Source organism: Dreissena polymorpha, chromosome 3, assembly GCF_020536995.1.
Source record: "Dreissena polymorpha isolate Duluth1 chromosome 3, UMN_Dpol_1.0, whole genome shotgun sequence".
Taxonomy (NCBI): Eukaryota; Metazoa; Mollusca; class Bivalvia; order Myida; family Dreissenidae; genus Dreissena; species Dreissena polymorpha.
In genome coordinates this window covers 11,983,163-11,994,716 of record NC_068357.1, presented here as the reverse complement: position 1 = coordinate 11,994,716, position 11,554 = coordinate 11,983,163, and the positions used below count along the sequence as shown (strand labels likewise).

The 11,554-nt window shown below is 35.8% G+C and overlaps 1 protein-coding gene across 1 annotated transcript; it reads left to right on the top strand.

Annotated features, from left to right (window-relative positions):
* The first annotated feature begins 1,676 nt into the window (after positions 1–1,676).
* LOC127871271 (trichohyalin-like) lies at positions 1,677–3,632 on the top strand. Its single transcript, XM_052414026.1, has one exon. The coding sequence runs from the start codon at positions 1,677–1,679 to the stop codon at positions 3,630–3,632; it is 1,956 nt and encodes a 651-aa protein (XP_052269986.1).
* The last annotated feature ends 7,922 nt before the right edge of the window (positions 3,633–11,554 follow it).

The following is an 11,554-nucleotide window of genomic DNA, read 5'->3' as shown; positions in this document are numbered from 1 at the left end:
ATCAGACAAAAGATCCACGACTTGTTGTCTATTTATCCGAGAGCGCATAGGCGTAGCTGGGTCGGACGACAATGGCGCCCAACGTGTTCTGATGTTTGGCCAAATGGAATGCAGTGCAGATTGGTAGACCGGTTCTTCTAGACGGTACCATTGATATTCGGGAACCCGCGGGTACGAAACGTTAAAAGGCCTCCTCCTTCTTCTTGACAGTTACATCACAAGACCAGAGAATTCTACGCTGGAGTTTTGACATTAAGTGTATTTGTGACAGTGTGTGAACATTGTGTTTCGTTGTTGACGATTCATTTATACGGTGGTGTGGTGAGCGTTTTAATTTTCGTTGTACTTTTGATAATAATTGTTGACACCATTTTTTATATTTCATTTTTTTTAAACAATACATTTAGGAATCACAACACTAACATTTAAGTTGCATGCAATCTAACCTAAGCCCCTGCATTTGAGCAAAACACTTCTATACATTGACAACTAATCCTTTAAACAATAGATTGCTATGTAGATTTGTCAGTTATAAAGACACATTACTGTATTTAGAGCTAGTAAAAGCCAGTTTGTATTTTTAGTCACTAGCAGTATTAGTTAACCCCCCAATCTGTACTTATTTATTAACAGTTAGCTCGATATACCCGTGCTTTTTATGATTGCAGCGGTATATGGTGAACGTGACCGTTTTGTTGAAAGTTATTTTTCAATGAAATTAGTATAAACCAATTTCATTGCAAAATAAAGAAGGTGAATAAAGAAAATCCTTGCAAGGTAGCGTGATTCGAATCGTTCGCGGTCGTGCGTTAATATAATTCGGAATATTGTAAAGGTTTACAGTATAAACCTGTAAATTTTACATATATTGCGGATAGAAGAGTTTATCGAGTTTATCGATATCGGTTCGTTGCTGCTAGCGTTAAGAGCGCACGCTTAAGTTTATGATTGGATAATTATTGACTAGTACTGATAGTTATTATAAATTTCGCGTCAGCGCAGCAGTTAAACTTTGAACTGGAACCGGATATCGATGTAACGGAAGTCGATTTACCGGAAATAAATTGCGCACTGTGACGTATTACAACTGTTAGTGTGTTAAAGTAGCTTTATCAAATTGTATTTGTGTTTTGTATTTGTTTTAATTTTAGGAACACACTTGTTTGTGTTTATTGTACAATAACTACACTTATAATTTGAATTCATTAATTAATTATTAATTATTATTTAAAATTTAAATACCATTTATTTATTTTGTTGAAAATAAAAATAAAATAATTAATTGCTTATTCAAATTGAAATTAAGCATTTGAATGAATAAGTATTATGGCTTTAAGCATTTAATTAAATGATGTTATACTTTTAAATAACTCGAATAATTACAACAGTTTTGCTTAGTGTAATAACATCTAGTTTAATTGAAAGAATACTTACGTGAAGCGTGTTTAACGCTAATACAATTAATGTACATTGTGATGTTGTTGTTACTGTTTTTTTAAGTGAATTATGAATTTTAATGTTGTTTAGAGCGTGAACAATGAGATATTTTATATGATATAGTGATAGTTTAATCGCTGATTATTGACAGTTGTGTGACTCTCATTTGAAGTGAAATACATATTTGAATATATTTGCAATCATAGTGCTGTAGATTTATGAATTGTCATTCTCCAAACATGGAAGGAGATATAACAGATAGGGAAAAGAGACTTCGAAGGAGAGGAGTGCTGAGAGATGAAGTTAATAGGATTGCAAATGAAAGAGAACTTGAACGGATAAAACAGAGGGATAGAGATATTGAAATGAAACAGCTTAGTGAATTAGAGAGACAGAGAATTGAACAAATTGAAATACGAAGAAAGGCTAGACATGACAAGGATGAAGTAAATAGACTTAAAGAAGAGGAAAAACTTAGGCAGAAACAAGATGATGATCAAATAAGAGAACTAAAGGAACGAAGGAAAGCGTTAGAATTAGAGGTACATAGAATGAGAGAAACTGGCATTGGTATTGAATTTGAAAATGATGATGAACAGGGAGCTTGTGGATATGAATACAGAAGTGGCAAGAGGATAACCGAATACCAGAGAGATTTTGACATATACGAGCGGAATACAGATAGAGGACACACACTTATAACAGTTGATGAATACGACAAATTAGATCAATTAAGTAACAGATTTGAAGGATTGAGTATGTGGTCAAACGCAAGCGAAGATACTGTAGAGAAAGAACTTAAGTGGTTAGACGATAAGGCGTTGCAAGAAAATTGTCTGAATAAGGTTAATTCTAGGGACAGAATTAAAATGGAGAGAGAGAAAGTAAGAGAACATGATGATTATGGTACTAGGGACAAGGATCAGTGTGATGATGAACTTGAAGATATAACAAATTTAGAAGAGCAGATTGAAATGATGAAATTGAGAGAGATGGAAATGGTCAAAACTATTCAGATGAAGACTCAATTAAAAGAAATGAAGGAAAACGAAAGATTGAGAGAAGAAAGAAAGAGAATACAAACTCTAGGAAAACAGAGATCAGAATTAGAACAAAGTTTGTTTGACAAAGAGACCATAATAAGTCAATTTGATAATGAAGAGAGATTGAGAGAAGAAAGGAAGAGAATACAGACTCTAATGAAACAGAGATCAGAATTAGAACAAAGTTTGTTTGACAAAGAGACCATCATAAGTCAATTTGATAATCAACCTACTAGAAAACAATACCACCACGTCAATAAAGAGGAAGCAAAGGATTCAGTAGACAATAATCACAAAACGTTTATGATCAAACCGAATATTCCAAAATTTTCTGACCCAAACCAATTTAACGAGTGGAAAGTTGAAATTGAAAGTATCCTCGAGTCGAACATTTATCATAAGGAAATATTAAGACAAGCGATACGAAATGCCATAAGTGGAAAACCTAGGAAAGTATTGACAACACTTAGACCCACAGCAACTAGCGAAGAAATCTTACAAACCTTAGAAAGCAATTATGGTGATATTAAAAGTGGAGAAAAACTAATGGAAGAATATTACAACGCACAGCAGGAAAAAGACGAAGACATTTCGGCATGGGGCATCCGACTTGAAGAAATAATTCAGAAAGCCATAAACAGAGGGGAAATCCAGACATGCAGAAAAGAAAGAATGCTGAAAACACGATTCTGGAAACATCTCAGAAATGTTGAATTGAAAAATGCGACGCGATTGTTTTTTGAATCATCAATAACATTTGAAGAACTGAAAAGAAAAGTGAGAAGAGAAGAACTAGAGATGAAGGTGAACAAAGAACCAGAAATCAAGAAACAAATACATGTTCAACAATTCGACCCTCATATAAAATTGTTGGATGAATTAAAAGAGCGAATTAAATCAATGGAAGAAAAATTAAACAGCTTGTCAGAAGAACGACAAAGGCCACCCATGGTAGCAGAAACCGGAAATAGATGTTACAACAGGGGTCAGTCATATAGAGGCTTTAGGAACAATTCAACATTTAGGGGCCGAGGTGGATACCGCCCACGAAACAATAGATTTTTCCGTGGGAATCAAACCTATGAACAGAGAAGTAGTAACTCAGAGACAGGTTGCCAAAATAATGACAAACACAAGACACATTTAAACTAGATGAAGCTCTTATCGCAGGGTTGGATGAGAGTGGAAACGAGAAAAGAACAATAAACCCTGAAACATGGACAAATAAAGAAATATTACAACGCATGATTGGTGATGCCAACTTAGATCAAATCAAATTGAACGGAATACATACTACAGCACTGATTGATAGCGGGTCACAAGTAAGCACCATCACTGAAGTATATTATGAAGGCATGTCACCAAAGCCAGAATTGTACACTTTGGAGGACTTTGGTCTTGAATTAAAATGTGCAAATGGCAGTACAATTCCATACTCTGGATATATATTTGCAGATATTGAAACAGAGTTTACTGATAAGCCAATTCAAACTATTTTGCTTATAGTTCCAGTGAAAGAATACCATGGTACTGCTCATGTTTTGCTCGGCAAAAATGTATTGAGAGAATTAAAATGTAATGCTGACACTTCAACAATAAATGATGTATGGGCAGCTGGATTTATGTCTGTTAATGCAGATATTGGAATAGTTACCGCTACTAAGCCTATAACATTACATCCTGGTGAAAGCAGAACCGTGACCGGCTTTTACAGAAAACAAGGCATTATGAATGAAGCTGTAACCGAGCCAATAGAAGACATACAATGCCACAGCGCCATCATATGCCCAAGAGTTGTACGTATCGACACAATTGGAAAGACAGCTCGGATACCTGTACGCATATGCAACGTGACAGCTAGACCGATTAAAATAAAAGCCAAACAGACTTTATGTCAGTTGAATGAGGTAAAAGTACTGCGTGAAGCACCTATATTCCAACCGCTGAATGCACCTATAAATCATGTCGAAGCATCTGAAAAAGAAAACAAAAGAACAAATGAACATTTAGAACAGAAATATAAAGTAGACCTTGATGACTCTGAATTAACAGAAGAACAAAAGAACCAAGTTTACAACTTGTTTGAAAAATGGGATGCTATATTTCCGAAATCCAGTTTAGATATGGGTCACACTCAAGCCGTTAAACATAAGATACAACTTCTCAATGAAGAACCATTCAAGGAGCCGTACAGAAGAATCCCACCAGCACTCTTTAATGAAGTTAGAGAACATCTGAAAGATATGTTAGAAGCCGGTGCCATTAGTGAGTCAACATCTCCGTGGTCTTCAAACTGTGTGATAGTGAGGAAGAAAGATGGCAGCATACGATTTTGCATAGACTTTCGGCGTCTTAATCAACGAACAAAGAAAGATAGTTACGCTTTACCGAGGGTCGAAGACACATTACACCTTTTATCCGGATCGAAGTATTTCTCTAAATTAGATTTAAAATCCGGGTATTGGCAAGTAGAGTTAGAAGAGTCGGACAAAGAGAAGACAGCATTTCAGTGTGGCGGGCTAGGATTTTTTCAATGCAACAGGCTTCCATTCGGGTTGTGTAATGCCCCTGCAACATTTCAACGCCTTATGGAGCGATGTATGGGTGATTTGAATCTTCGTGATTGCCTAATATATTTAGATGACATCATCATTTTTTCTTCCGATATCAGTTCCCATATCAATAGACTAGACCAGTGTTTTTCAAGATTAGCTTCATACAACCTTAAAATTAACCCTTCGAAGTGCCAATTCTTCCAGACTAAAATAACTTATCTTGGTCACGTGGTCTCCGCAGATGGGATTCAAGCAGACCCAAAGAAAGTCGAAGCCATCGCCAACTGGCCAGTTCCTTCTACGGTCAAAGAAGTCAGACAGTTTTTGGGCTTCGTTGGTTACTATAGACGTTTTATTAAAGGATTTGCACAAATAGCTCGACCACTGAACAATTTACTTGTTGGTCAGCCCACGAAGAATAAGAAAACTGACAAAAGTACAAAGAAACCAAAATTTAAATGGGAAGCTGCACAACAGGAAGCGTTCGAAGTTTTGGTTGAGACATTGGTAAATCCACCAATATTGGCATATGCAAACTATGAATTGCCATTTAGCTTACACACAGATGCATCAGGGTCAGGTTTGGGTGCTGTTCTTTACCAGCATCAAGATGGAAAGGACCGAGTCATCGCATATGCCAGTAGATCTCTTAAACCATCGGAGAAAAATTATCCAGCGCACAAACTCGAATTTCTAGCACTGAAATGGGCAGTCGTTGAGAAATTTCATGACTATTTATATGGTGCAAATTTTGAAGTGATCACGGATAATAACCCGCTTACTTACGTTACGACCACTGCAAAACTCGATGCCACAGGTCAACGTTGGATGGCAGCTTTAGCGAATTACAACTTCACTGCTCGCTATCGTCCCGGAAAGAGCAACGCGGATGCTGATGGTTTAAGTCGCATGCAGATTGACCCACAGACCATACAAGCCTTGACGACGTCAGTCACAGCTACAGTCGAAACATTGCCATTAGTTGTCAGCACCGTTGCTCCAGACAGTATTTTAGACGTGGAGGCTGAAGCGAGTACAACAGTTCCTAATGATGTTTTGTTAGCATACGCACTGAGTTCCAAGGACTGGAGACAAGCTCAGGTGAAAGATCCCGTAATATCCATACTTATTGACCACGTTCGGAAAGGCACCAGGCCGTCAGCTACGCGGGCTTCGGGCAACATATCTGAGGTAGATAAGTATCGGCGCGATTGGGATAAGCTGGAACTTAGGGATGGCGTGTTGTACCGTAACGGTGTGCTTTATGGACAGCAATACCATCAACTTGTTTTGCCTTCTACGTTAAGAAACGAGGTATTTCAAGCTTTGCATGATGATCTTGGACACCAAGGAAGGGATCGAACCACGTCTCTATTCAAACAGAGGTTTTATTGGCCGGGAATGGACACATTTGTTCGCGATAAGGTGGCTGTTTGTCCCAGGTGTATCCGACGCAAGGCAGCACCACAGTCTGCGTCTCTTGTGAACATATCCTCGTCTGCCCCGCTAGAGATGATTTGTATAGACTACCTTAGTCTTGAAAGGTCGAAAGGTGGTTTCGAACATATACTAGTTGTAACTGACCACTTTACAAGATATGCCCAAGCATACCCAACTACAAATCAAACTGCGAGGACAACTGCTCGAGTTTTGTTTGAAAAGTTCATTGTAAATTACGGTTTTCCGGAGCGAATTCATAGCGACAAGGGAGCAAATTTTATGTCCACCTTGATAACGGAACTATGTCGTCTCGGAGGTGTCAACCAGTCCCGTACTACCCCATATCATGCTATGGGTAATGGCATGGTAGAACGGTTCAACCAAACCCTGTTGAAGATGCTAGGGACAATGGACGAAGATAAAAAGAGCAACTGGAAAGATCACGTTGGACCAATGGTTCATGCATATAATGCAACAATACATGACAGTACTGGTTATTCACCGTACTATCTAATGTTTGGTCGGCACCCTAGACTGGCAATAGATGCTCTACTTGGTTTGAACACCGACGAAATCCATGCAAAGTTTACAAACGAGTATGCACGAAAACTTCGTGAACGCCTTATAGACGCCTACAAGAAAGCCAAGGAGACAGCTACTAAGACAGCAGAGGTTAACAAACGTCTGTACGACCAAAAGGCACACGCAGCGAAAATTGTACCAGGTGATCTTGTATTAGTACGAAACGTCACCGTGCGCGGAAAACACAAGATCTGTGACAAATGGGAAAACGAACCGTACCTTGTTGTGGATCAACCTAACCCGGACATTCCTGTCTATGACGTCCGGAGAAATGGTCCACGAGCAAGACGTGTTCGTAGGCTCCATCGCAACCTCCTGTTACCACTAGGACTGCCAAACGACAAATCAACAAAGTCGGTTGGGGAGGATATCGTACCAAAGAACAAGAAGTATGTTATTCCTCAACGACGTGGAATGGGAAGTCGAATCGACGGTGTTGTTCCATCGGACATACATCCGGGACCACGAAGGTCGGCGAGAAATAGACGTGTGCCGATGTGGCAAACAAGCGGACAATACGAAATGTGAAGAGTAGTAAACGTACAGTGTAAAAATGCACGAGGACACAATATATGTGTTAAAAAAAATGGGTACAGTCTATCGCTTTTGTGTATTAAGGTGCATTAGTTTTTTTTTATGTATTGTTTCTGGTTATGTGAATTTAAATTCAGTGTAAATTTCTTACTTCATGTACTTTTGTTACTTAAATGTACTGTATCTGGTAATGTGCAATTTTTTTAGTTAAAATGTACATTATAATAGAAATATGTTTATATTTCGTTTATACGCCTATGTAATCATACATGCGTTTGCGACATGTCATTGAGTATATGACATTAACTTTGTTGCGCATAATTTATTAATTCACCGTTTTGTTCTTTTAAACGCGCGTACACATTCGCGTATGTCGCGCGCGTTCGTCTTACAATTGTTGTAAAATGTCGGGACGTCATTTTTTAAAGAGGGGGGAATATGTCGTAGGGTGTAAATATAATTGTATTAGATCGATAGTACAGAAGTAGTAAAAGAAATTAAGGTTATTTAGTGTAGGGTATATGTGGGTTTTTAGTTGAATCTAACATAGTTGAATGTAACCTATCTTCCCGCTTTTTCTGCACGAGCACGGCAGAACTCACACAGCATTGAACAAGGCTGATCGATGTTTATTGCACATTGAATACTATCCATATTTGTAGGCTTTAATTTATAACCTACAGGTAAATACAATACTTTACATATGTCATTGTTATGTTATCTGGATTTAACGTTTTTATCGTATTTTAGATATTTGTTATTTGGTATTTGAGTAATTGTGAAATGTCGCGCTCATCATACCGCCATTTCAATTGATTGTATTTCGTGTATTATTATTGTTATTATTCTAATTATTCTTCTTCTTCTTATTATTATATATATATATTATTATCATTATTATTATTATTATTATTATTATTATTATTATTATTTATATTATTATTATTATTTACATATTTGTTACAGGGATTTATTCCTATCCAAATCTATCAGACAAAAGATCCACGACTTGTTGTCTATTTATCCGAGAGCGCATAGGCGTAGCTAGGTCGGACGACACATTTATCCTGTTCAGTCAAAAGAAAAAACAACAGGGTTGCTGGTTTACCGGGCAATGTTTTTTGACGCGTTACAACTTGTATAATAATGATAAACAAGGACGTGTTTATGCTGCATTCATAAGAGTTAAACATATTAATACAAAAATAAACAAATAAATATTATCTGCAAAACGATTTAAACATTTTAAGTTGTTATATCATTATACTTTATTAGTCATCAGCAACGGCAATGTTAAATCGTGTGGTAGAATATAAAGCAATATATTTAATGTAATCATTAGTGGTACTACAAAAATAAGTTATAAAAAGTAGCCATTGAATTAACTGTATAGCGTTTTCGAATTGTTCTCGTTGTGGGCTTTAAAATATGTGCATTGCGTGTTGGTCATTCCGTCGGTATAAATCCAACTGCGTTGCAACACAATGCTCTTTTTTCATTACGTTTGAAGTCTGTAGTAAAAGAAATAAGAAACGAGGATCCGTTTTGATAACACGATACAAGTACATTTCCAATATTTACACGATCATAAAAACATAGGGAACGTAAGATAATAAATCTTATCTTATTGTTTTAAACTAATGATTAAGATTAAACATTATCATGTTTGAATATTATTTTAGTATATATATCGACCTACTATTGTTTGTGTCATGTCTATTTTGCAAGCATTTAAACATTTAAACAGACACTCGGACTAGAAATAGTTCGTATTGTTCATTTCGTATTGGTCACTTATGTATTGATATTCAGAATAACATATAGTATATTGCAATTGTGAAAACGATTGTTTATATAGATTAAACGGATGGATAGGTCATGATTAACCAATATCGTAACAAACAACATGTTTACATGGTATGTAAAAAAATCAGGGAGGAATAAATGGCATACTTTAAAGACTTTGCAATACATTTTCGATAATGTTTAAGACAAAGGTAATTCTGATTTGGGAAATTAAGAGGCTGGTGCACACTTTATAATTGAAAAAAGTTAATGTATAATTAACAACACTTGAACATTTGGAATAGTCTAAATAGTTTGTATAGCAAAATAAATTGTTGATGAAACAAGTTTCATTGACGTGGGAATCGAACACGGGTTATCTAGATGAAATGGAATAAACATTACCTCTACATCTCAGAGGCATTTAAAATACAGCGCAGCGTGCAATAACATGTGTTTGTTTTTATTTGAACTAAATTAGATATAATGCAAATGCTCAGAGACCGTTAGTGGTGACGGAGATTTATAAAAATGGCGATATTTCACGAAGTTAATATGTTTAAATCCTGAAATTGATTTTCTTGTGTATCCATGTATCGCGTACATAAACACCACACAGATTATGTAGCATTCTAACCAAGCACCTATCAATTATACACATGTTAAACATCACACATTTTGTAAGATATATTTCAAAATTACACGGTCATTATGAGCCCAGATAAAAGCAATATTTGAAGTTTGTATTTCAGTAGCTTAGCATAAAATTGTTCATAAATATTAATTTGTTTGCTTTATTGTACTTTACATGCGCCGTTTGTTTCATTGTTGTGTTCCTTAAAATCAGCCATTGATCCTTCTCAACTTGCACAATGTGTCCACCTTTTTTCTACACCGTGTATAATTTGTAAAAGGCGAAGATTAAGCATTGTGTTATTTTATACCTAGTAAAGACTGTGCTATGTAACGATATGAGATGACTTTAGATTATGATTTGCAATTATGTGGAATTTCCTACAAAAAGATGTGTTCACTAATGCCTTCCACAATCTCCCCAATTGGTTAGGTAAGCAATTTCAAGTATTAAAACTAGACGTTTAGTAAACATAGATTTTCACAAACTCAGTAGATGTCAATAATGTGTGCATTTATATACAAAATGCTAATACAAGGTTGTTTTATACAATCAAGATGACTTCATAACTAATTATTCTTTACTACTTACTAGCAGCGAATATTCTGAAAGTAAACAGTCGTGCGACCATAAAGTCCCACAATTTTGATAAAGATTCCAAAGAAACTCCATACCTCTGTAAAACAAAGTTGTGAGATATCAGATATGACTTGTTTTGGCAGCATACAACAATCAAAGCCACTCGATTTATAACCAGGAAACACTTTTATTGTTATCCGTACGTATGGAAAGAAACCTTCTTGAACTTTGCTTCTTGAAAATACTTTAGATAAAATCATGTTTGTTTCATGCTTCGACAAATAAAATAATATGTACACTTTATGTTCATGTATAATACAAAGGTTTAGTCGTGCAACCTTTACAGCTAAGTAAGCTTATCATATACGTATGGCATATGCGGGAAACGAATGTGAGTAAAAGGTAATATTATTGTTCATTACTAGCACGGAACAATAACATATAAATTGAACACATGTGCGTGTACTTTATCAATCACACAAGAACTTCATCTACGCGAACATGCGTTGCCTGAACGGCATTAGAGCAACTATAAACTCGATTAACATTGTTTTTTTTATATATATTTTTAGTAGAAATTGAATTTTCTAGATGGCGCTATAAATAAATATGTTTGATTAGATAACCATTCATGTATTTTCTATTTTTCATCGGAATCATTAATTTTCATTTTTGTGGTGGAAATTATTACGAGAATAATACACTCATATTGCACGATGGCTCATTATCACTTGTGTTTAAAACGAAATATATAGCTGATACAAATACAACCGACAAACAAATGTGTCTGCTTTATATTTCATGTTAAAATTTTAATCGTGCGTATAAAATATGAAGTAATTGTTCGTTGTGTAATAAAACACAAGTATGATGATGTATCTGGTGAAATATGTACGTTATACAAGTCAAATGTCTTTGAAATCAGACTATCGGCTACTGGCCTGTATCAATTTCCGATATTTGAA

What these genes read in the sequence shown, in the direction of transcription:
- LOC127871271 (XM_052414026.1), top strand. Translation starts at nt 1,677, where the DNA reads ATGGAAGGAGATATAACAGATAGGGAAAAGAGACTTCGAAGGAGAGGA.